General features: G+C 24.4%; 12 protein-coding genes across 12 annotated transcripts in view; 7 read left to right on the plus strand and 5 right to left on the minus strand.

The window, feature by feature from the left end:
- Positions 1–2,569: 2,569 nt before the first annotated feature.
- On the plus strand, positions 2,570–4,927 carry cand_038920 (CRAL TRIO domain-containing protein; the record flags this gene model as incomplete). The annotated part of the gene is made up of 1 exon (XM_067214113.1): positions 2,570–4,927. One exon carries the CDS (start codon positions 2,570–2,572, stop codon positions 4,925–4,927), a length of 2,358 nt encoding a protein of 785 aa, XP_067069699.1.
- A 1,735-nt stretch (positions 4,928–6,662) lies between these two features.
- On the plus strand, positions 6,663–7,154 carry cand_038930 (uncharacterized protein; the record flags this gene model as incomplete). The annotated part of the gene is made up of 1 exon (XM_067214114.1): positions 6,663–7,154. One exon carries the CDS (start codon positions 6,663–6,665, stop codon positions 7,152–7,154), a length of 492 nt encoding a protein of 163 aa, XP_067069700.1.
- Positions 7,155–7,352: 198 nt separating this feature from the next.
- cand_038940 (uncharacterized protein) lies at positions 7,353–7,841 on the minus strand (the record flags this gene model as incomplete). The annotated part of the gene is made up of 1 exon (XM_067214115.1): positions 7,353–7,841. One exon carries the CDS (start codon positions 7,839–7,841, stop codon positions 7,353–7,355), a length of 489 nt encoding a protein of 162 aa, XP_067069701.1.
- A 677-nt stretch (positions 7,842–8,518) lies between these two features.
- On the plus strand, positions 8,519–12,295 carry cand_038950 (glycosyl hydrolase; the record flags this gene model as incomplete). The annotated part of the gene is made up of 1 exon (XM_067214116.1): positions 8,519–12,295. One exon carries the CDS (start codon positions 8,519–8,521, stop codon positions 12,293–12,295), a length of 3,777 nt encoding a protein of 1,258 aa, XP_067069702.1.
- Positions 12,296–12,308: 13 nt separating this feature from the next.
- Positions 12,309–14,645, minus strand: cand_038960 (DEAD DEAH box helicase family protein; the record flags this gene model as incomplete). The annotated part of the gene is made up of 1 exon (XM_067214117.1): positions 12,309–14,645. The coding sequence occupies one exon, from the start codon at positions 14,643–14,645 to the stop codon at positions 12,309–12,311; it is 2,337 nt and encodes a 778-aa protein (XP_067069703.1).
- Positions 14,646–15,129: 484 nt separating this feature from the next.
- cand_038970 (uncharacterized protein) lies at positions 15,130–16,407 on the plus strand (the record flags this gene model as incomplete). The annotated part of the gene is made up of 1 exon (XM_067214118.1): positions 15,130–16,407. The coding sequence occupies one exon, from the start codon at positions 15,130–15,132 to the stop codon at positions 16,405–16,407; it is 1,278 nt and encodes a 425-aa protein (XP_067069704.1).
- Positions 16,408–16,759: 352 nt separating this feature from the next.
- cand_038980 (uncharacterized protein) lies at positions 16,760–19,165 on the minus strand (the record flags this gene model as incomplete). Its single annotated transcript, XM_067214119.1, has 1 exon — positions 16,760–19,165. The coding sequence occupies one exon, from the start codon at positions 19,163–19,165 to the stop codon at positions 16,760–16,762; it is 2,406 nt and encodes an 801-aa protein (XP_067069705.1).
- Positions 19,166–19,814: 649 nt separating this feature from the next.
- Positions 19,815–20,789, minus strand: cand_038990 (RNAse P subunit P30 family protein; the record flags this gene model as incomplete). Its single annotated transcript, XM_067214120.1, has 1 exon — positions 19,815–20,789. The coding sequence occupies one exon, from the start codon at positions 20,787–20,789 to the stop codon at positions 19,815–19,817; it is 975 nt and encodes a 324-aa protein (XP_067069706.1).
- A 163-nt stretch (positions 20,790–20,952) lies between these two features.
- cand_039000 (uncharacterized protein) lies at positions 20,953–21,438 on the plus strand (the record flags this gene model as incomplete). Its single annotated transcript, XM_067214121.1, has 1 exon — positions 20,953–21,438. The coding sequence occupies one exon, from the start codon at positions 20,953–20,955 to the stop codon at positions 21,436–21,438; it is 486 nt and encodes a 161-aa protein (XP_067069707.1).
- Positions 21,439–21,973: 535 nt separating this feature from the next.
- Positions 21,974–23,305, plus strand: cand_039010 (uncharacterized protein; the record flags this gene model as incomplete). Its single annotated transcript, XM_067214122.1, has 1 exon — positions 21,974–23,305. The coding sequence occupies one exon, from the start codon at positions 21,974–21,976 to the stop codon at positions 23,303–23,305; it is 1,332 nt and encodes a 443-aa protein (XP_067069708.1).
- A 1,531-nt stretch (positions 23,306–24,836) lies between these two features.
- On the minus strand, positions 24,837–26,228 carry cand_039020 (translation initiation factor gamma subunit; the record flags this gene model as incomplete). Its single annotated transcript, XM_067214123.1, has 1 exon — positions 24,837–26,228. One exon carries the CDS (start codon positions 26,226–26,228, stop codon positions 24,837–24,839), a length of 1,392 nt encoding a protein of 463 aa, XP_067069709.1.
- Positions 26,229–26,802: 574 nt separating this feature from the next.
- cand_039030 (uncharacterized protein) overlaps positions 26,803–27,167 on the plus strand; it is a gene marked incomplete at both ends in the record, with an annotated part of 1,272 nt that continues 907 nt past the window's right edge. The window contains one exon of the mRNA XM_067214124.1: positions 26,803–27,167. This exon is cut by the window's right edge and continues 907 nt beyond it. Coding sequence (XP_067069710.1) covers positions 26,803–27,167 — 365 coding nt within the window.

A 27,167-nucleotide genomic window follows, 5' to 3' on the forward strand; every position in this document is an offset into this window, starting at 1 on the left:
ATCAAGGGGGGATACCAACACAGACGCAAATCCAGATACCTCAACAGACAGTAACATCAACTTCAGCTCCAAGTGAAGGAATGAGAACTCCTACTATCCTCATACAAAACTCGTCAATTTTATATGATCAAAAAAACCAGGAATTTCCTGATCATCCACAAATGAACTCTAACCAATTAAATCAACAATTAGGAAATACCTCTATAAGTGATATCAAAGGTGTTGAATCAGATTTATCTCTTAATAACTCTCAAATATCTTCATCTAATACAGATTTACCTTTGAGAGCACAGAGAAATGCTACACTAAACCAGAATCAACTGACTTCAGTAACCTCTTATAAACAATCTTCTAAAATTAGTCCACAAAAAGAACAAGATAATTCAAGTAATACTTTTAACCAATCTCAAGCAATACAAACAACTTCAAATCTTGAAGACAAACCTTTACAAATTGAGTTAATACAATCAAATAATTACGAGCAAAATAAATTACCAACATATTCATCATCAAATATTCCACTTAATACACAGAACAAGCTAACTATTATTGAATCTAATAAATTAAATCAAACTATAGGTTTAAATTCTTCTCAACCCTCATTTTCTCCAGTAATCTGTCCAGAAAATGGACAATGGCTACATGACCAGACTAATTCAATGATAAATAATGGGAATATACATCATAAATATAAAACTATAGTTGTAACTCTTCCAATAAACTATAATATTCCAAATTTGGAGGCGATTCAAGGATTGTATCGCTTTAATGGTATATACAATGGTCGTCCATTGTATAAACACTTCCCAATTACAAATTCCTTTTTTAAGAGGAATGTCACTACACAACAAAATTATAGCTCGCAGCCTAGCTATTTAACATCGGTATTTTTCGACAAAAATTTTGATGGATGGATTATTGGAATTCAAGAATTAATTGGATATAACCCAAATACCTCAGTTTATTTTAAAAGTTCTGCTAATGATTGTTTAGTTCCTTGGGACTCAACTATTAGCTGGTATCTTAAAAATACGAAGAAATTAGTTCCAATAACAATTTCTCTAAATCAAAATAACTGAAGATTCAAACTTTATACCTAAAAATTTGAAGAGCTAGTCTACTTATTAATAATTAGCCTTTCTTATGTTAACATCACCTATAATCATATCAAGTCACAATAAGAATGGCATTTTTAATATTTTTATGATTAAATTTTATTAAAAAAATTTCTAACCATCAAGGAAATTATTTAAAATTACAGAAATAAAATATGTAAAGTGGGAGCTATTCAATATTATGGTTAAAACTGTGCCTATATAAATTATAATCAAATAATACAAGTATTCTAGGTATTCCTTTCAATATTCTCCAAACTTAATTTTCTCATTTTTCTTCATACCAAGCTATTGATTTAATTTTAAATAAATATTACTTACCAGATATGAAATACAAATCTCAATCAAAAAATTTATTATTCATTTTAATTATGGAGTTATTACAATTAATTTTAAAATAATATTATTCAATTTAATATATTATATTTATATTCAACTATTATTTACCTTAACATTATATTGAATAACTCACTTCATTTAAAATGGGAAACTTTTATATCAGTATGATCATTTATCAACTGTATTTGAAATATTTAATTTAGTTACGAAGATTTCAAAAAAAAAAAAAAGCTAGAATTTCTAATTCCTTGGATTATATCTTTAGTAATATTCAAATCAACATTATTATTTTTTAATAAAACTAAAATTGGTTGTATTGTGGAATATCTTTCTAAAATTCTTATCTTTAAATTTCTCTGATCAAATTTCTATTTATTTTATAAAGTAATAATTGGGAAATAATCGGTATATTGTAATAATCTTAGAATCAATGTTAAAACAAATAAATACATTATATTATTACTTTGTAAATATTAATTCTGTCGAAACTTATATTATTCGAGATATATCTAAACATTCTCTAAATACTTTAAAGAGTGTATAACTAATACAATGTGGATTTAGAATTTCCAAGAATTAAAAATTCACATATTTACTACAATTAATTAAAGTGTAGTAATACAAAATAAGGCTATATCAGCATAATTACTTCAAAAAATAGGATTATTTATCCACTTATTTTCTTCAAAAATAATATTTTTCCTATTTTATTAATTTTCTATTATACTTGATATGTCGCATTTTTTCCCCAAATGTATGTAATATAAAACAAATTCTTTATATTCAAATATACCTTAATATGATATATATTAGACTATCCTAAAATAAAATTTAATAAAATATTGTAAATAATAAGATTTCCACCTTTAAATATTTTCTTTATATTTTCTTTAATTAATATAACTAAAATTTTTAGGATGTTTAGGCGGGTTTATCTCGTACTGTATATTTTTCATTAATGACTTCGGTCGTTCTTATATTTAAGAAGTATTAAAACTTATTCCAACTGAATAATTTATATATTTATGGAGATCATAAGAAACTCTGAATAAGTCTATAATAATAGCAAAGGCTGTTATCTACTCCTTTACGAATAATATAGAACATTCATTTTAATGACAGGAGATTTAAAGTATATGGGTAATGATATTAAGAACCTGGATATAAATATGGTGGAAAAACTTGGGAGAGCTTTAGAAGTTACAGAATCACTAGATGATTATACTATACCTAGTGAAGTATTAGTATATAATCCTATAGATGATGATATATTTACAAAATTTAATACTGGATCATCATCTGAATTCAAAATTAGACAAATATTTTTACATGTTGATTTATTAGAAAATGAAATAAAATTATTAGACGAATTTGATAATTACTGTAGATCTAATGATTTTGAAGTACCTATGGAATTAAGTCCTATACTATTACGTATATTAATATTTAATAAGAGAAGATATCCCAACAATTATATAGTAAAAACTGTACATCATGTTAAGAATATGTATTCTTGGAGAAGATCTATATATCCTTTAAAAGATACTGATGTAGAGCTACGTAGAGATTTAGAAGATGGAATAATATACTGGCATGGTAGAGATTTTAGTTTAAGACCTATATTAGTTATAAAATTAGCAAAGATAGGGAGGAATTTTCCAATTCAGAGATTTGTTCGTCTAATCGTATTCTGTTTAGAATGGGGATTAAGATATTTGATGATACCTGGTAAAATTGAAACATGCCTAGCCTTAATAGATGTAAGAGGTGTGAGTTTAACATCTTTTCCTATTTCAACATTAAGTGAAATTTCCTCACTATTAACAAATCAATATTCATTTAGATTATATAAAATGTTTGTATTACATGACTCAGTTTTTATACAAGCTATTTGGAATATAATGAAACAATTCTTAACAGATTTACAACAGCATAAGATTGTATTGTGTAGAAATGATATAAAACATCAACTATTTAAAATTATACATCCATGTCAAATAGAAGAGTATTTTGGTGGAACAGAGAAGAATAAATCATTCCCATTTTATCCATTTAAATTCCCAAGTAGTAGTAACATAATACAATATAGTGATCCAAGATTTCATCCTAATAATGGATTTACTAGATATATAATTGAATGTAGAAATAACAATAAGATTATTCCAGACTTCAGAAAAATAAAGAAATGTTATTTACTTTTTAATGATGAGAATTCAAATGGTAATATACGCTATAAGGAAAATAGAAAAAATATATTATGGGATCCAATAGGTATGAATTATTTACAAAAAGATGTTTATGATATACTTGGAATAGATTTATTAAATAATCTTAATGAAATAGAGGATATTAATAAACATAAACATAAATATTTGAAATATAATTCAGATCAAATAATCCATCATTATCATACATGTACAAGTAGTGATTTAAATGAATGCTGTGAAAATAGTGAGATTCATGAACAAGGATATTTAGATAAATTAGATCATGAAGTCAATGATAGTTTATCTGAAAATAATAATATAATAGATAAAAAAAATTTTGGAGATAATGAATTTTCAATTACAGGTATAACACCTTCAGGTAGTAATAAATATTATAAATCAATATCTCAAGAATCAAATAATAAAGATAATTCTAATAGTCAAGTAATAATAAATAATGAGCTTAATAATAATATTAATAAAAGACACTTTTTTAATTCAAATATATCATTTATTAAAGAATATTCAATAAAAACAATATCAGATTCTTCCTCACTTACATTTGATGATACAAATAGTTATTGTAGTGCAGCTTCAAATACAATTAATAATATTATTATTAATGATGTTATTAATGATTCACTTCAATCATTTACTATTTTATCAAGTATTGAAAGAATTGGTGCAGATATAATAAGAAAAGAATTAGTGAATGAAATATCACCAAATTCAGAAAGTACTGCAATGACTTCACCAAAATATCAAATATTGAATATAAATAGTAATGATGGTCTTAATAATAATATTAGTGATAAAGAAACTGAATACATTTCTAAAAAAGATACTCAACAAGAAAAAAGATCTAATTCAGAACCTTCAATATCATTTTCGCCATCTATTATATCTTATTCATCTATTGATAAGAATATTTTTGATAAAGATAAATATCAAAAATTTTCAAATTTAACGAATAACGAAGTTGACAAATCTATAGAAGGAACTATATTAAATGATAATAAACAAAATTTCAGTAAAATTTCGAAAAGAACAAAATTTAAAAGAATATTCAATAAGTCATTAAATAGTGGGATATTAGTGTGGTTTAATAATATAGGTAAGAAATATAATACTAAATCTCAATCTTGTACAAGTAATAATTTAGATCAAAATACTCAAAAATCACTAAACTTAGAAAGATATCATGGTTTATTTAGTTTTAGATCTAAATATTTCAAGTATCATGATGTAAATCATTTAAATAAATGATTAACTTAAATATTAGATAAATTTATTGTAATATTTACTTAAAATAACAAATTATATACTACTTGAGAATATAAACTATAATATCCCTACTTTTAGATATTTGTGAATAGCTTTCATTGGTAACAAATTTCAATTGTGAATATTCGTAACCAACCTAGAAATTAGTGAATATATAATGTAGTTTTAGAAAGATTATTAATAATTTTTAAATGATATCTTTCTAATATTCATACAGTAAAGGGTTTTTTTAAATTAATAAATTTCTGTTATTAGCTTCATGCTAAATTTTACAAAAATAATCAAAGGGCAATTACTGTAATATATTATATTAAGTATTGACTATTTTATTCAATATTGTCAAATATATAGATTTACAGTTATTTATTATAAATATATTATCATTAAGAACTATTTAAAATTTTGTTTTTTATATATTATTGAAAATATTTATTAATGAATAAAAACTCATTATAAAAATAATATTCAAATATTCAATATTAATACTTAATAGAACATATATTACCTGATATTAATTAAATAAATATATTGAGAAATGAAATAAACTTAAGATATCAATTATTCTAAATCTTTAATAATATTATTAGGATTCCTTCTTTTTAATCACAATTTACAATAAAATCTAATTTGAATATCCAATATAGATCATTTTTGAAAATAAATCAAAATAAATAAATATTAAATTAAACAACGAAATTTTATTATTAATGATATCTTAATACTTTCAATATATATTAGTACTATTTAACTTATATCCTAACTTATAACAAATATAATATTAAATATTAGTATATCAAAAATTATCACTTATTTTTCTTTATTTCAGAACTTAATAATATAATTAAATTAAATATATTTCTTATGATCCAAATTATTTGATAATATTATTATTAATTTATTATTATTAGTATGAGTATTATTTTAAATATTAATAGTATTCATTATATGATTTAAATTAAATAGACAATACTCTAAACATTTACTTTTATTTGTTTAGTTATATCATAAGAGATCATTATTATTCTATATATAATATATATATATAAAACTTCTTCAATTTCTATAGAATTAATAGACCTAGACTTATATAAATATATAAATAAACCACTACTAAAAGAATCTTTAATATTTAAAACATATTGTATTAAAACAATATATGTATAACATATATATGATAATATCTTAAGAATATGTAATAAAAGATAGAATATTTGAAGTTGTTAACTGGGGTTATATTATTAGTTATTTCACCAACATAATTATTTTACAAACAAGTTATATAATTGTTTTTAACTTATACATATACATATGCAGATTATTTATTATTTATATGATAGTTATATTTCCTGATTATTATTAATTTAGAGTATTATTATTATAGGACATACCGAAATATCTAAAAATACTATTACTATTACTTGATTTATTAATATTTATTATTTAAAAATATAAGACAAATTATTAGAAATCTTAAATTTAAATATCAATTAGATTGTTTCTAAATAATAAAAAATTATAATTAATGTACTTTATATTACTATAAAATCTAGAAATATTTAGTTTCTATATGAAACCCGATACCCACATGAAAAGCGGTTTTTTGCTGCTAATACTCTATTACTATTATTTTGATCTTTATTATTATAATTAAATTAATTCTACATTTGAATTCTTTACAATCTTGCTAATATATTTGTAAGATTTTTGTGTTCATAAAATGAACACTAATGGAAGAGGAAAAATAATTCCTATATATTATTTTATACCAAGTGATTATGACTCTGAAGAATATCCAAATATGTTTCATATAAATACACAATCTAATATCACTATAAGACACATTCGAAGTAAATTTCCTTTATTAGGAGATTATTACTTTAGATTTAAAGTTAAAAATGGAGATTCATATGTTTGGATGGATCCTAAAGAAGATGATGAAATTCCTCCAACATATAATGGTTTAATAATTTCCAAAGTTTTAAGAGTATCATGGGATTCAAATAATAATATACAAAATATACATAATAAAATTAAACATGATAAATTAATTGAAGATCCAATCTCTTCAGTAATGAATAGTCAAGATATAAAATTTCGCAATTTATCTAAAGCACAGACATTACCTACAACAAACTCCCATATTCCAAACAATGACTTAATTGATCTTAATATATCGCATAATAACTGGGTAGATAATGGATATATCTAATATTTATTGAGATATAAAGTAAAGTAATCTATACTATTAATGCAATATACAGACCTAATACTGGAAGTTATATCTGAGATTTACTAAGAAAAAGGCAATTGCACTGATTTTAGTAATAAGAATAAACAAAAGGTCTATTCTAACATCTACACAACATTCTCCTTATTTATTGTAATGCTATCTATCAAATTGATCTATTTAATAACCTTGTGCAACAAGGTATTCTGCAAATAATAAAGCATTCTTTTTACAATTACCTGCAACTTGATTCTTTGTTTCATCATAGACACATATAATTACATTATCATTACCTGTATCTATGAGAAAACAACCACCTTGATTCCTTGTGCAAAAGATGACATTTACATTGTCTTGTTCAAAACCTTTTTCTACACTGATAATCCTATATTGCTTACCACCTACCCATACCCCTCTAGGTGAAGAACCTTCATTAACAGCAGAAAGTACAGTAGAAAGTTCATTAATTGTCTCAGGTGCCTCAGAAACACCATCTACTTGCGTGACATTTATTTCATGATCTTCCTTAATTAATTCTTTCCATGGATCACCTTCATCTGAACAAGCAGCATATATTGAATGACTACTTACAGAACATAATCCTGCTAGACAGACGGCTTTAGTGTCAATAAGCCATTCTTTTAATAAGTTATCCCATGCAGATGCCATATCTTCAACTTTATTTTGCTTCTAAAAATACAGATAAATAAAACTTCTAGTTGTCTTCGAAAGGGAAAAAAAAAGATAGAGAAATAAATATCTTTCAATTTACTACCGTTATTCATGCAGTCCATAGATATGTACACGCCTTCATGCAGATAAAACAGTTCTGTCTCTAAAGATAAGCGCGGGATTTAGGCGCCATACCAATTACTTCTTTTGAATTTTTCCATTTTATAAATATAAGGGGTACTAATTTATATAAATAAAATAATATTATGACATATTTCTAATATGTATAAATTATAGTGATTTCTTATTATATATATAATGATAAAATATTGAGGAGATATATTTATTATGATAATACCGCCTATAGTGTTGTTGCATCCATAGAATTTCAAATTTTTATATTAAAGAAGGGAGACAAAGAAAAAAGGACTAATTTGTAAAATATAAAATTATATAAAGGATCTTTATTAAATTGAATTCTTATATGAAATTATATATATATATATATGAATTAATGGTGGAGTTGTTGTAGGACTTGACCTCAAACACTAATTAGATGACTAAAGTGCTGCGATTACGAGCAATAAAAACATCTATTTATAAGATTGACTTGTAATTCTAAATAATCTTTACACTACTCTTGTATTATATTATGATTAGTAGATTTCATTACTATGTATATAAAAGGATTTTGTATTTCGAATATTATAAGTAATATTGTATTTTCGGTTAATTATATCGCAAGGTTTATAATTGGAACTATTGATTCATTTAAAAACAAAAGTATATTTAGAACGGGGAAGTCTTCACCATTTATTATTAGATATAAAAAGTTTTGCAAATATATTAAATATAGAACATTATCACCATGGCATGTAAAACCAGGATCTGTAAGAATTCATTCATATATTGGTATTAATAATGATAATTTAAATAATATAGAGAATAGTACACTCTCATTACTTATTTATAATCCTTTATCACCTGAAATATCTCCATTAAAGGTGTTAGTAAATGCATATTCATTTGGTTGCATACGTTTAAAAATTGATGAAATAAAACCACTTATTAATTTTAAACGTTTTAAATTTGAAACAAATGAAGTTATAATGGATTCTTTACTAGATAATTTTCTTATTAATAATAATAATGATGTTGAATTAGATATAAATGATATGAAAGGAATAGTAAAACTTAGTTATACTATTGATGAATATAGTGAAAAGTTATATAATCAACATAACAATACTTATAAATTTAAAAATACAGAAAATAAGTTTACAATAATAATAAATTTTAGCCCTTTTAGTATTGAAACTTTTTTTAATAATGAAAATATACATACTATTAATTATAATGGTCATTTTAATTTTGAAAGGGTTAGACCTTTAATGAAGATAGATAAGAAAGAAGATTCAATACATAATAATAAAATAATAAATAATATGAAAATAGATGAGATTTTTAAATTTCTTCAAATAAAAGAGAGAAATAATAATTTTATATATAATTTATTAGGAATAATTATAAAATATTTTGGATATGACTTTAATATTTTGAATATAAAGAATGATAATATTAGAGAATATAGACTCAGTAATCAAATTATTGATGCATATAGTATATATAATAACAATGGTTGGTTTGATGTTTTTGATGGATATCCAGATTACAAAGTATATGGACCAACAGCTGTAGGAACTGATATTAGATTTCATTTAACTCATAATATTTATGGAGGTGCTGAACGAAGTACAGATATTAATTTGGATGAATATGAAGATTCATATAGATTTTATAATTTAGATGTATTTACATATGAGTATAATAAGCCTAATTCTCTTTATGGTAATATTCCAATATTAATGGGAGTATATAATAATGAATATAATGAAGTTGAATATTTAAACTCTAATAAAAAAGATTGTCTAATAAATAAGAACATTGATGATAATAAATATAAGAAGAATTGTAAGATTTCTGGTATATTATGGAATAATCCTTCAGATACATTTATGAATATTAGAAGAGGAAGATTATCAAAGATATTTTCAAAAACACGAAATGAATTATATACAGACTCATGGTGGATATCTGAAACTGGTATAATGGATATTTTATTGTGGATGTCTGATTCAATAAAAAATTTTTATTTTATATATCATATGATTACAGGATTTCCAATGTTAACCCCTAGATTTGCACTTGGGAAGCATCAATCTCGTTGGAATTATTTTACACAAGAAGAAGTTTTAGAATTATCGGAATCATTTAATAAATTTAAAATTCCAATGGATGCTATTTGGTTAGATATTGAACACTTAGATAAAAGACAATGTTTTACTTGGAATAAAACAAAATTTCCAGATATAGAATTGATGTTAAATAAGTTAGATGATAAAAATAGGACTTTGGTAATAATAGCAGATCCACATATAAAAATTCAAGATTTATTAGAATCTGAAGAAAATGAATATTTTGTTTATAATATATTAGAAAATATACAAGATACTCATGAATTAGAATTTGATACATGTTATAAAGAATTGTATAGTATTTCAAAATTATCAAATTGGGTTAAAGTATATAATAATGAGCAATGGAAAGACTTTATTGGCTTATGTTGGCCTGGTAAAGTAAAATATCCTGATTTTTTGAACCCATATGTATTAGATATATATTCAAAATTTTATATACATAAATATTATTCTAAAGGATTAAATTTGGAATTTTGGATTGATATGAATGAACCTTCTGTATTTTCAAGTCCAGAATTAACTTTACCAAAATATTCATTTCATTATAAGAATATAGAGCATAGACAAGTACATAATATATATGGATTAAACCATCTCAAATCTACATTTAGGGGAATACTTACTGCTAATTTAAAGTTAATTACTAGTAGATGCAATAATGAAGATTATAAGAAATTAGAAATAGATTATTTTAAAGAAGAGAAATTTAATAATATATTTAATAAAGATTTTAAATATGATGAAAAAAATTATTCAGATTTAATATCAAAATTTCAGATTATTCATGAAGAAGATATTTGGGAAATTTGTGATTTATATGATATTCAACGTCCTTATATTTTAACTCGTTCTTTTTATATTGGATCACATAGATTTGGTTATGTGTGGACAGGTGATAATGAATCATCTTGGAAAAGCTATCAAGCAGTTATACCAATGAATTTAATTAATTCAATATGTGGTATTTCATATACAGGTTCAGATGTAGGAGGATTTTATGGACATCCTTGTTCATGTTTATTTATATATTGGCATAAATTAGCAATTTGGTTTCCATTTTATCGTAGCCACTCTCATATTGATTCCCCAAGACGTGAACCTTGGGCTTATAATGATGAAGTTCTTGATATAGTAAGACAGCAAATACTATTAAGATATGAGCTTATAACTTTTTGGTATACTGCAACATCAATATATTCATTTAAAGGGGAACCAATAATAACTCCTGTACTTTGGATAGCTAAAAGTATAGGTCAAATGGATGAAATACAAAGAAAAAAAATTGAAAATTCTTCTTTTATAGTAGCAGATATATTTTTGATTTCTATATATTCAGATAGTTCTTTTAAAAAATGCAGATGTTCTGAAGATCATATAATTCAACCAATATATTTACCTTTAATTACTGAAGATACAATTTGGTATGAATTTAAGAAACTTAAATATCATATTGTTCAATCTAGCAAACATTTTGTTGATTATTCTTATAAATTAAAAGATTACACACCGTGCTTTGTTAAACAATCAAGTATTATTACATTACAAAAAGACTTAGTTCATTCATCTAAATTGCAAAGTAAATTCCCAATTCAAATTGAAATATTCCTTCCAATTTATCAAGATTCCCCTATTATATCTACTGGGAAGAGTTATCTGGATGATGGGCAGTCATACAATTACTTAAAAGGGGAATTTCTTTGTATAAATTGGAAAGTTAAAAAAGTTACAGAATTTTCGGAATTATGTAATTTATCTAATACTCATACTCATCAATATTCAAAGAGTAATTCTTTTGAAGATGAATTTGAACACTCTAAAACTCAAAATGTTTATGAGTTCTCGGGTGAATATGAAAGTATCAACCTTATAAATCCAAAAAAGAAACAATTTCAAGTTATAAGTTCAGATCTAGAAGTGATTAAGAATAAATGGAGTTCAAGAATGGATCTTAACATAAACACTATAATAATTAATGGATTAAAGGAACAACCCAAAAATATTTACTTTTTTAAAGATAAAACCAAGAAATACCTTGAGTTTACAATAGAAAAAATAGTCCCAGATACAAATTCTGAATTTGGAATATATAAGAAATTAGAATCTTTATTCCAGCTTGTTATTCATTCTACTGATATTAAAATTGATAATCTTGATTGGAACCTTATAATAGAAACTCAAAATACAAATATATAATATTAAATATGACTCATCTTTTCTTTTTAGATTTGCTCTTATTATATACCCACTTTGGGATCTTTTTAGTAAGAGCATTAGGATGTACCTTAATATTTAAATTTGATTTTCCATTATTTGAATATATTATTTCTTCGTCACTTAATTCATTAGAACTGTTTGATGAATAACCTAAATCATCATCTGTATAAGAATCTTCATTATTCATATTACTTTTTCTATAGGATTTTAATTGTTTATTATAGTTTCCTAATGTTATCTTACCTTGCCTTAATTTCTTAGTTAAGTTCTCTTCATATTGTAAATCTTCCCATTCGTTCATTTCCATTCTTCTTTTAGCATTTCTTTTGTCTGTCCTTGTTCTAACCTTGTTCTCAATATTTAAGATTGTTTTAGATTTGAAGTTATTATAATATGAATTTATATCTTTCGTATTATCTTTTAATTTTATCTGTTTCTTATCTTCTAAATTTTCATTTGAATAATGGTTACCTTTCAAAATATCATTTGGGTGTATATTTTCTGAATAAGTTATAAAATCATCTTTAATACAAGATTTACCAAGTATTTCCTTTACTCTTGGAATTCTTAATAATGAAAAACTAGATGCCAAATTACCTAAAGATAAAATATTAAAAGGAAAGATAAACTTCAATTGATGCTCTTTATAAGCCCTCACAAATGCAACAAAAGCTTTCTTTGCCAATATATAAGTAGCTGGATCACTTATTACAAGCTTTCTCATTAGAGTTTGAGCTTTATATAAATTAAAACCTTCATAATTTCTTAAAAATTCATCCTTACTCAAAATTTCATCATTTATTTGAATACATTTACAAAGTGAGACAATATTAGATTTATAAAATTCATCTAATTTATTTAATTCGAAGTCAAATTTAGTTAAACTCTGAGATGTCTGCTTTTCAATATATGGTATAAAAGAATCTTCATGTCTTTGTAAAAGTATAATAGATTTACCACTTTTCCCTGCCCTAGCTGTTCTTCCTATTCTATGAATATAGAATGATGGATCTTGAGGAGCATCGAATTGAATAATCCATTCTATATCTGGAATATCAATACCTCTTGCTGCAACATCTGTAGCTAATAATATACCACAATTACTTTTTTTAAAATTATTATAAGATGTCTCACGAGATTTTTGATACATCTGCCCATGGAGTTTACATAATACACCAATTTTTGTATTTGTAATATATGTTGAATCTCCCAAAGTATTAAATTCTGCTATCTTCTCTTTATTATCATGCTCATGATATATACTTGATAAATATTTATAATAAAATTCAACAGAACTACATGTCAAAAAAAATATAATACTCTTTGTACCTTTATTCTTACCAAGATATTTGTTTGAAAATAGATATTCATTAATAAACCATAAAAGAAATTCGTTCTTTTCAGTCATACTAAGTTCAACATAATAACATCCTAGTCCTGATGGAATATTAACATCTCTTGAGTGTTGAATATATTCAATTTTTTTTTTATTATCATTATCACTAAAATCAGATAATCCCATAGATACTTTTATAAATTTTGGATTTCTTAAACCTGTTTTTATAAGATTACAAACTTGAGAAGTTAATGTTGCTGAAAATAGACCTGTTCGTCTTTGTTTAGGTAATGCACGTAAAATTACATTTATATGTTTCTCAAAACCCAAATCTAGTAGTCTATCAGCTTCATCTAAAATAAAAATCTCAAGAGATGATTTAATACACCAATCTTTACCATCATTTAATATATTAAACATATGAAACAACCTTCCCGGTGTTCCTACTAATATATGATATACTAACTGACTATTATTAGTTCTATATACATCTTCATTGACAACTTCTATCTTATTTACAGTATCTATATATTTTATAGTAGCTGATATATCCTTACCACCTATACATAACATATTTTTTAATTTATTACCTTCATATTTCCCTACAAAACTTAAAAAATGATCAAGTATTTCGTTAATTTGAAGGGCTAATTCACGAGTAGGTGCAACAATGATTGATCCCACAATAAATTGAATACTTAAATTGATTATACTTGATCTCAATAAAATCTCTACTACTGGGATTAAATAACATAATGTTTTACCAGAGCCTGTACAAGCTTCTACTGCTACATCTTTATTTGTTAAAATCTCAGGAATACTGACCTCCTGAATTGGAGCCATGTATTTAAACTTTAGCCCATTTTCTATAAAGTCTAGTGTTCCAATACTTAAAGCAGGTTTACTCAAATCTCTAAAACTTTTAGGTTTTTGTATACATTTCGTATTATCCCTATTCTTATTATTTGAATTTCTCTTTTCCATTTTACCCATTCTCAATATCTTCTACTATTCTATATTTTCCATATCTAATCTACTATCTACTAATTAATAGATTAATTTGTCAGATTAAGTAATCTAATTATTATTTAATATTAAAACCCTAATGTAATACCTCAAAACCCTAAAGGCGCTACTTTTTTCTTTCAATAAAAAATAGGAGACCCAAAATATTTTTATTTGGAGACCCTTAAAAAGACGAGCCAAAACATTTTTTAAATAACTTACCGCTTACTTATCTGCCTTTGTGTCTTAAATGATATATACAATATTGCAAATTTAACACAGATGCATCTTAGCGGTATACTGTACTATTGTTTGCTACACACCATAACAATCTTTTGTTTCTTTTAAGATTTTAGAAGATATCTTTAATTAAGTAATCTATAGGTCAGATCCTAACCTAAACTGGCTAATCAACTATTCTAATTTAATTGTTCAACTTTTTAGTACTTAAATAGAAGTTTGATTGTGGATCATGACAAAAATATTTAATAAAGAAACTAATGAAAAAGTTAAAATAAATGAAAATAAAATAAAAGATCCAATTATTCCAAATAATACACTTTATAATATTCTAAGAGGTGTTATTTGTTTTTTAACTTTACTTGTATCATTAGCATATTTAATTTTTGGTTGTTCTTATACTTTGAAATATAAGACTTTTATATTTGAAAATAATAACTCGGAAATAACTGAAGGAACACTAAAAGGCTTAAATGGAGAATTTATAAGTTGGCATGCAGTTATTCCAATAAGTTTAGTAAGTCGTAATGTATCTATATTATGTTTTATATCATTTATTACTATTGGTGTATACTTACTAATTTTTGCAATGTATACAGCTTGCAAAAAGTATAAATTTATTCAACCTTGGTACTTTGTTGTGATGGGGATATTTACTTTTATTGGTGGTATAATATCAATATTTATATCAAGTAAATTCTATTCAGTAAGAATTATGACAATGTTACCAGATTGTCCAATACAATCTGTAGTATCATATGATTGCTCTAATGCCTTAGCAAATGATGACATATTTGCATATGATTTATGCAAAACCGTGGAATTTTTCTGTGTATCTGAAAGTGCCTCAATGTATCGTTTTTATATTCAAAGTATTGTCATTGCAGCTTTATCATTTATTTTATGCTTCTTGGCTTTTGTTTATAGCATAATTTTACACAAATTAAAAATTAAATATTTAAAGGAATCATCTAGAATAAATGAAAACAAAGCATGTAAATCTAATGAGGACATTGAAATGTCCAATATTAACCTTAACTCAATTTGTATCCATGAACCCAGAAAACCATCTTCAGCAATTGTACCTTATGGATTTTTCAATAGTTCAGGAGTTGTATCACCTTCTGGAATAATTACACTCCCTAATTCTCCGGCTAGTGGTCCTGCAATTTGTATGTCACCAATGCTAATGAATCATGGATCTCAGTCTAAATTTATTAATATACCTGCTGGGATTGTTGTAACTACAACTACTAGTTGTAAAGGTGCTTCTATGAATAATTCTAATCCATTTAAATCTCATAAATTTGTACATGATTCAAACATAAATATGACCCCAACTCCTTTATTATCTAATAATACAGGAGGTACAATCCAGAATTCCAATTGTATACAAGAACATCAAATACGAAATAATACTATTAGTCCAACTCATCCAACTAATATGCAATGTGATCATTGTCAAAATCCAAATAATTTACATAACCATTCTTGGAATCATTACTATTAACTCTTATTGAAATATTAATAACAAAACTTTAGAATTCCTCTCTAGGATCTAAAACTACTATCACTTTTTTTTTTTTTAATAAAAGTCTAAAAAGCTATATATATATATATATTTAAATATATTAGAATGATATATTTGTTAAAACAATACATAAATTAGGTGTTAACATTAATATATCCTTTAAAAAAGAAATTTGAAATATCATAATTAGGTTATGGAAAATACTAGAAACCTTAGCTAAAGTTATATTTCGAAATATAAGAAGATAATATTATTAAGATATCTATTTTAAGATAATAGAGAATTATTTAGAGATATATTTCATATACTATGTACAATATTACTTAGTTTATCAACTTTTATCTATATCTGAATCTAAACTATCAAGATAAAAAGTTTGATTCATTAAGTAACTATCATTTAAATCAAATATTTCTGCTAGTACAAATATAGGTGATGATGGACTAATTCTTCTTCTATATAATTGTTTAGGACTTGAAAGTGTCGATATATTCTCTAATAAATCATTTTTAGCTAAAATCTCTATATTATCTTGCTCATCAGAAATTCTTCTCTTATCAATATTTATAGATTCTTCCAAAGTAAGTTTATTTTCTGAAATTGGAGTAAGATCAATTGTAGAGGTATCCATATATAATTTCAAAGTATCATAATTTACTTCAGATATATCTAATGTTAATGATAATATAGGTGATGAAGAGCTTATAATTTCTGGAGAATTGATACTATTAGTAAATTTTCTATTGTTTCGAGTTACTTTTTTTGTGTCAATAGTATCAAGTAATCTCCATCTTGAGAAATTCCTATAATTATCTAAACACCCTTCTAATTCCATATTTTCACTTTTTGGACTAGATATTGAATTCAAATTATCTTTAATATCTTGTTTATTTGTCCTAGATTTATTAACTAAGTACGTAGATAAGATAATCTTTCTCAACAAATTAAAACTATAAAATTTATCCAAAAATTCTGATATATCATAAGAAAAATATTCCTCAAAAAATTTTGATCTAGATATTGAACTAGTATTATTTCCATTATCAGATATATTCAAGTTAAGCTGTAATTCATTATTATATTTATTAATTTGATATTCTCGTGATTCTTTTCTAGTCTCCATATTATCTGATAATAAATCTCTATATTCTTCTAAATTTCGTTTTTTATATTCAATTTCTTCTAATTGTAAAATTTTCAAATTCTTATTAGCTTCACATCTTTTAAATAAACCTAATTTGTTGGCATCATTTTGAATCAAATATTCAGAATTTTCAATATTATTCTGAAATATTTGATTATATAACTTCATTTCAGATGTGAATAATGATATAAGTTTACGATATGCAAAACCAGAATATGATTTATTATCTGAGTCAAGATTTATTCCATAATAAGAAAACATTGTAGCTAACAATTTCTCAATAGATCCAGGAATAATTTTAGCTGCTAATAATCTTGTAACAGATGATGGAATCCAACCTTTTGGATTACCTTCATTAAACATTGCAATATTACTCCATAGACCAAAAGGAGTTTTTATTGGAACTGCTATATAACTTCCAATTCTTGAATCCATACGAACAAATCCTGGTTTCTCTGGAATATCTGGATGATCTACTGAACAAGTACATGATGCCCAAAGTAAATTGCTAGAGTCTTTACCTAGTTTATCTGCATCATCCTTAAATATTACATTAAGATATTTTCTAGCATCTAATGCATGTATAAATCTTATATTTACTAAATCCCTAGGATATATTGTACCAATTCGTTTTGAAGCAACATAAATTATATCTAAACCAGACTCAATATTTTCCAAATTTCTTATATCAGATGTATTGCTATCATATATTTTTCTTTGATTACTGTTAGAAGAAAATGCAACATAATCTTTCGGATTTATAGGTACTATAAATTCCGTCCTTAATAATAAACGCCCAGCTCCATATTCTTTCTTCCATACTCTAACACCCTCTTTATTATGTACTAACTGACAATCAGATTCTAATGGATTAGTTAATAAACAATCTAAGCTTACTTCACTTAAAGAAGATGCAAATTCTCTATATTTCTTACGTTTTAAATTTAACCAATCAAATTTATCTAACTTATTTTGTTTATTACATTTTAAAAAATCATTGAATTCTATACGTCTATTTTCAAATTTATCAAAACGTTCCTTTAAAAAATTCTCAATATTTGTATATAAGGAAGTATTATTAGATAATAATGGATGAATATCTCTCAATAAATTAGAATCAGTATCTTTACTAATTAATGGTATATATTGAGATATATCCTCATTATTATCAATATTTTGTTTATATATTACATTATTATCATTAAAATCATTGGTTAAAAAATCTGTTAAATTACTATTTATTTTATTTCCATTATTTTGTATTATTTTATCCTCAGAAATAGATATTCTATTATCTTCATTGAAATCTTCTATATCTACTTTTGCAAATCTCCTAAAAATTCCATAATTTTCATTAGCTACTAATTTTATCATCCTATTTATTTTGATTCCCATCTTTAATTTTAAGTAATTAATACGAGACCGAAGACTCCTTAATATAGATAGATTAGGAAATAATCTTAAATTTCTCTGAGTATCTTCTATGCATTCACATTTATTACTGGTAGTAGAGTGAAATGAATCTGAAGAGTTTACTGAAGAATTTGAATCGGATATTGTAAAATTTCTCTGTAATTCCCCATTATAATTCATTATATATAAGAATATAATATAATTATTAATTTCCAATATAAATAATTAATATTATCAAGAAATAAACTTTGTAAGATTATAATTTTTATCTTCAAAAAAACAAAAGTTCAGGCTTAAATATAAAATAACAAATTTCTAATTGTAGAAGTAGTCTCAAATATTCTTTTGGACATCACAATGTAAAATCAATGTAATTTTGATTATAAAAAAAAATTTTAGATACTTTTGTTAGATAAAATTTAAATAAAAAAGATAAAAGAAAAAAAGCGGGTATTTGTATCGGTACCTTTATCAATTTCTTCTAGTTAAAAAAATAATCCAAATAATACATAAATAGCTATAATATTCTAATTCTATTAATTAATAACAATTATATAAATCTCAAAATATACAATTTTGTTAATTTAAAAAAACAAGGTGGCAATATCTATAAATTATTTACAATTCATTTAGTTACAATAAAGTATTTTTAGGCGGTAAGTGCAAGAATTTATTCTTAAATCTAAAAATAGATTTCTTAATAGTATCTTAATTCCAGAATATCCCTATAGTATCTAATAAAAAAAATATTTAGAACATTCTTTATATAAATTAATAAGATCTATTTAACTTAAATTAATCAATATATATATATTAAATCTTAATTATTCTAATTATTAGGCTCTAATAAAAGAACAGATGCATATGTTTTACGATTAGTACCTTTTAAAAGAGCTCTTATCACATTATCTACAAGAAAATCAGATGGATTCATAATTGGTTTTCTATCTAAATCCATAGATAATAATGTAGAAGCAAGATTTGACAAGTCTAATGGCCCTCTTAAATCCATTATATTAGATGAGCTTGATGTAATTAATATATGTTTGGTTGGGATATATCTTGCAAAATTTAAAAGATTACAACATAAATTCTTTCTATAATTTGTATTAGATAAGGCTGGACCAATATCTATTTCAAAAAAAATACCACGAGATATAGCTAAATTGAATTGAGCTCTCCTCATAACAAATGGTAGACGAGGATTAGAACATAAATCTAAACTAATAATATCACAATCAGATGAGGAAATTGCACTTATAAATGCTGCTTGAGTAGTTGGTCTTAAAGCAATTAAATCATAATCTTGTTGATATATATCTGAAAATAATGTTTTACTCCATCCTTCAGTGGCTTCATTGCAAGATCCCCTACATAAAGCATTAATATAAGGAATTACATCATTATTATCAAATATTATAGTTAATCTTCTAAGCTGTAAAAATTCACTTGATATATCATCTTCACTTTGATATTTTTTATTTATATTAATATTATGACAAGAAAGATTTAAAGATACAAATTGATTTTTTGGAAAGAATCTTTTATTATGGATACCAGTAGATGATAATTCACTAGGATTTAAATAAATATATTGTATTGGACAGTAATGACCTTCCTTAACTAATAATGTAAGTAAATTATTTACTTGTTTTTTATTAGATTTAAGATTATTACATTTTTCAGATAAATTAATTGAATGATTAAAAGCAATACCTGAATATCCCAATCTATATGAAGTTTTAATTAATTCAATGCATTTCTCAATATTGTCAGACCAATTAACACATACTTCTATATACATTTTAAATAACAAAATAATTCATAAAATATTTCTAATTTTATTTATTACTAAATAATATATAATTCTTATATTTTAAAATTATTTATTTTCACAGCGGGATTACTAATAATAAGAATTAGATTTTAATTTATATATTAAGGACTCAAATTTAATTAAAAGAAAGATGACAATATTTATATTATATATAAAGGCTGATATTGATGGTATTAATGAAATTATATTTCCTCTTAATTATATTTGGTGTATAGATATAGAACAAAGTGCAGGCCATTTAACTAAGAGTAGAGTAACTATAGATCCTAATGAGGAGATACCAATAGAAAATAGTAGGGGAACAGCTAATTATGTAATGAAATGGGATGGAGATAGACGATATTCTACTATTCGAGTTATTGAACTTAAAGGTATTACAAAAATGAAGTATTGTAATACAGATAATGGTAATTTTGTCCCTATTATAGCATTTGAATGTCGTGGATTGAATCCAACAAGATGGATTCCAACATTTGGTTATAATGTAAATTGTATATCAGGTAAATCTTTTATTAATATAGATTTACAAGAAAATGAATGGTGTGAATTTGATGAAGAAGCTAATGAGTCTGTTGGTATATATAATATTCAATCAGAATTTAGAGTTCATAAGTAATCCCACTTATACATAATTATGTAATACGTTAATATATTAAGATTTATACTAATTTAAGTAGATGTTATTTAAATTCTTATTTATCTTTATATTAACTGTAATATCTCTAAAAGTTTTCAATTTCAAGTTATTATATCTAAGATATTAGTTCGAATACAATATCCCAAATATAATAATTAGCAAGTATCAATTATAGCTAAATTAGAATTTAATAAGAATTCATATAATATGTTTTTATTTTTATTATATATAATATTTCCAAAAAAATAAGTGAAAATCTTTCACTAGTTACCGGGTTGCCGGGATACAGATAATATTTTAAAATATTAAAGTACTAGAGGCGGGGACTATTATTTTTAATAGGCGGTAGTTATATTCGATTAGTATATGATTTGCTTCGAGATGGAAGAAATAAAATATTAATAGAGAGAAAAAAAAAAAAAAGAAAGTTTGAAATTGGAGAGATACCTGTAAACTCAAATTTGGATAATTAGACTTTTATGCGACTATTAAGAAGTTAGTTAACTTAAAAATTATGAACCATGGCGATAGGTATGGCCTAAAAGGAGGTGCTAAAGATGCACGCTTATCAAGAACTCAGATTCTACTTTTTCAGATGTACTATAATACAAGAAGATGTTGTTGGAACTTTTCAACACCTAGGGAATGTATTCGATTTTCTCGTATACTTTTAGATTGTCCTTATACATATATGCTACCTTTAATTGCAAGTATCCAAAGTATTTTAACACTAATATTATGTCACATATTAGCTAATAAGCTATCTCATTTACCATATAAGGGCATATTTATTCCATTTATACACTTTTTAACTATCTACTACCCAGAAAGGTCAATCTTTGTATTTGGATATTTAATTGGGTGGTTATTATTTGTATCTTCTATTCCTATGTTGTATCATTTATTATATTACCACTTACCACAACCACTTGAAGTATGGGTACCTAAAGATATTGAGAGCCTTTATAATAATGACTTAGGGGAGATAAAAGAATATCAAGGTGATTTGGAAACTTTAGATGATTACCAAGATAATCTGGAAGATAATTTATCAGTAAATGATCCATTTATAGCAAATGACTATATCTATAATCAAATTGAACAAGTTAATGAATATAATTTAACAAATGGTAAGAATACTATTGTAGCAAAACAGGGAGTTTTACACCGAACAATTGCAACAATTATGCTGAAAACAGCATTCATATGTTTAACTATTTCGGTATTATTTGCATTTTTATCTATTTTCTTTCCATTTGGATTAAATTTTAAGAGATTATTTGCTTCAAAATCTACTAAATATACAATGAAATTCATAATTGAATATATTGATACTATATTTTTTGTTTCTCCTAGTTTATTTTTCAATATATTTGGATTTTTTCACTGTTTAATAATATCAATATATGTAATAGTTTACAAAAGACCTGTTATAACTTTGACTTCAAAGTTAATTAAGATTTACTGTTGTTCAGTAATGGTCATTGTAGCTTTTGCACGTTCTGTATTTGTATTTATAATAGTATATTGTGACTTTCCAAGTACAACTAATCAATATTTTCAAACAAATTACTGGGATGCAAGTTCTCTTTTAAGTGATTTTTCAGATATTATTGAACAGGATTGGATGTTTTATTTGAGGATGTCTATAGGAAGTATATCTCAGCTTATAATATTTATTACAATGATGATATTTACTGCTAGCTATTCACTAGATATATATCAACTTCATAAATCATCTAGTCTTAGTTTTGGTATAAATGAAGACTCAGAAAAAAGCTTAATTTTTAGGAATAGGTTGAATTCTGCACTTACTATAGATATTTATTCTGAAAGAACTACTTGAATTATTTTTATCTTCAAGATACTCAACTTTAAATTATTAATTATATTAAGAGATCATGTTTTAAGATATAATTTAATATTATATTGAGTAATAAATTTATCTCACTTTCTACTTTGAATAAACAAGACTTTATTAACTATTCAAGCTTAAATTTTATTAAGACTTGTATACTGTATATAGTTAAGTATTTGAGAATGTTATGGAATTCTCTAATAATCTATTTAATTTGGGAATTAGAGGTGATAATGGAATATTTATATTTCATCTAGACCTATTCTTAAATTATTTTAGTTCACTTTACAGATATATTTGTTAGCTACATAAATACTTTTTTTCTTTTCTTTTTTTGAAGATAAAAGAAGACATTAATACAAATAAACTTAATATATTATAATATATAAAGTATAAGATTACTAAAATATGAGATATTGGAATATTATTTTATTTTAATATATAATATATATATAAATTTTCTTTATTTTTTATAATAATTCTTTTAATAAAATAAAGCATCATTATCTTATTGAGATCAATATATATTAATTATTTTTTTTACTAATTTATATTTCAAATAACTAGTAATTCATTATAGTCATTAATTCAAATATTAAGTTCTAAATAATATTATCTGTAAGGTGATATTTTAAAAAGTGATTACTTGAAGTTATAAAAATATAAATTGTTTGTTCTGAACATTCGTTATTTTAAGATCCAAATAAATTTAATATTTATATTGAATCATTTAATTCTTATTTTTTTTAAAGAAAAAAATATTATCCCTCTTAAATAAAAAAGTCAATTTATTTTATTATTGATTTTAATTTCTATAATTTTGTATTTTATAATAAAAAAGTTATAAAACTTCATATTTAGCTTATATCTTTAGATTTAGTTTTTTTTTTCTTTTTTTACTTATAAATAATAATAATCTAAATTAATAATAATGACTTAAAGTTCCTTAAGTATTCAACTATATAAAATAAGAAAAGAGAAAGTTAAAAATATTATCCATATTTCAATTATACTGATTTTTATTAATAGCATAAATTATACAATATTAACATTATTAGTTACATTTAATAATTCAGAATCTTTACTATTACCAAGTATAATTATTATTTGGAATTTCTAATTATAGCATAAGTTAATGAATATATTCACATAAAAAAAAGAAGAAATCTTTTTTCTGATTCATTTAAATTAAAGATTAAGGTTAATTGTAATTTCATTAATAAATAAATAATAAAAAAAGAAAAAAAAACAAGATTAACAAATTTTGGAAATGCAAACTCACAATTATTAAAGATACTTTAACTTCTATAAACTAGTTTCCTAAATAATTACTTATAGGTTTGTAATACCTTATTAATAATATCCTTAAACTAGATAATTAGAAATTGTGAATATAGAAGTATCTCAATAATATTTGTAGAAAAAAAGATCCTTAATAAAGTAAAATAATTTTAAAAAAATTCATTAAGTGATCTATGTAATGTAAAATTTCTTATTATTAATAATTTAAAATAAATATTTACCAACCCTCAATACATTGTACTGTTGTACCTGATAATATATCCCCAAAACCAATTAATCTCCAATGTTTGTCTACTCTCCTTGAAATAGCCAATTTATCACCAACACTACAACATACAGGTGATGATAATTGAAATGTAGCACTATCATCTCTAATTTTGGCAACTCTACCACCTGTCGTGGTAGAACCAATATTAACCATAAGTAATTCACCCTCTCTTAACTTAGATACTTTAGCTTGTGCCTTTGATCCATCATGAGATCTAACCCCTAGTAATCTCCTCATCCTATATAATGTAATATTTATAGAATCAAATATATCAGGTAAATGACCTGGATGCCCAAGAACTTGACCAGATAATCTATTTGCTCTGGTTAGAGTTGGATCTATTTTAGTACCAACTCCAATTAAACCACCAGATACAGCATATTGCAAATCATTATGTTCAGCAAATAGAGATACTATTCTTGACCTTATTGGACGACACACAAATGCTCCTTCTGAATTCTTATTATATATACCAGGCCTTACCTCAATTTCATCTCCTAACTTTAAAACACCTCTAATAATTGATCCTCCAGCAACACCACCACGCATACTTTTTGCATCTTCACCTGGTTTATTTATATCAAATGATCTGATTACTATCATTCTTGGTGATGATGTAAAATCACGAATTGGAATTGGTATCTGAGTACATATATATTCACACAATACATCAATATTAAATTTCAATACAGCAGATATTGGTATAATTGGAGCATCTTGAGCAGATGTACCAGCTACAAAATCTTTAATTTGTTTATGCTGTTCTATTGCTTGAGCCTCCTTTATTAATTCAACTTTATTTTGTAATATAATTATATGTCTTAACTTCATTATTTCAACTGCTGCTAGATGTTCAGATGTTTGTGGTTGTGGACATGATTCGTTACCAGCAACTAATAATAGAGCTGCATCCATTACTGCAGCTCCATTAAGCATTGTAGACATAAGAATATCATGACCAGGACAGTCTACAAATGATACATGTCGCATTAGCTTCATTTTATGATTACATCCTGATACTTCACAAATAGGTTCATCCTCTTTACTTGATCCATAACTACGATAACATTGAGGTGGTGGACATTCAGGATTACTACATTTATAGATCTTTGCATTAGCATAACCTAATTTAATAGTAATATTCCTCTCTTTTTCATCTTTAAATCTGACTGTCTGTACACCAGAAATAGCCCTTACAACGGTAGATTTACCATGAGCAACATGACCTATTGTACCCAAATTAATTGTTGCTTGTCTTGATATTACCTCAGGAGTTATAGGTGTCAGTTTTGTTAAATCCAAACTATCTGGATCTTGTTTTAACAAATAATCACTTGACATAATAAACAAAAAAAAAGTTAGTTCCTTCAGTTCACTTAACCAGGAGCGTCAATACCTGATACTTTTATGTATTGGCCAAATTAATATTCACGTCTCTAAACCGCCAGATGGCGCTAAAAAAGATATTTTTGATAATTTATTAAATTAGGTCTAATTTTCTAATCCATCCCTTTATCAATATTTATCTTCTTTATAATAAATCCTATGTAAAACTATATAAATATTTACTAAAATTATAATAGTATAGATTCTCTTCCTTCAGATAACTTCGTATCATTAAGAAAAAAGAAAACAAATAAATAATAATTGATATGTTCACTTAATGCTTTTTTTTTTGAATAAAAACAGCCCGAAATTAAATAAAAAGGAATTTTACGTGCATTTATTATGGACCTGTTAAGGTTTATATTATGATTTTATCTAAATTACTGGAATTTATAGATGATCGCTCAATAAATTACCCAGATATTCTAAACTTCGGTACTATACATCAAGCGCCATTATCCGTACTTTTATTAAATTACGTAATATAAGGATGTAACATAATGGAAATTTAACTATATAATCTGAGGAGATGTACTCTCTTGGGTTATTTATATTAAATATATTTATTTTTTATTATAATAGGTTAGAATTAACTGGACATATTCAGTTAAGCCTTCTAAATATGAAATTAGGAGAATTAAGTGAAGGGAATACGACCATGACCATGCATCCAACATCTGTTTTACAGCTTCCAGACGGCAGAAATGTGATGATTTGCCCTGATGGATCTGGTAAATATCTTATTAAAGAAGTGACAGTGGATGAGCCTTCTACAAGAAAAGAAGAACAAGAAGTTACTACTATTGATGCAATACCTCAACAAAATATACCACAATATCAATCTCAACAATATCAATCTCAACAATATCAATCTCAACAATATCAACCTCAACA

Source organism: Cryptosporidium andersoni (genome assembly GCF_001865355.1).
Source record: "Cryptosporidium andersoni isolate 30847 chromosome Unknown contig_98, whole genome shotgun sequence".
Classification (NCBI taxonomy): domain Eukaryota; phylum Apicomplexa; class Conoidasida; order Eucoccidiorida; family Cryptosporidiidae; genus Cryptosporidium; species Cryptosporidium andersoni.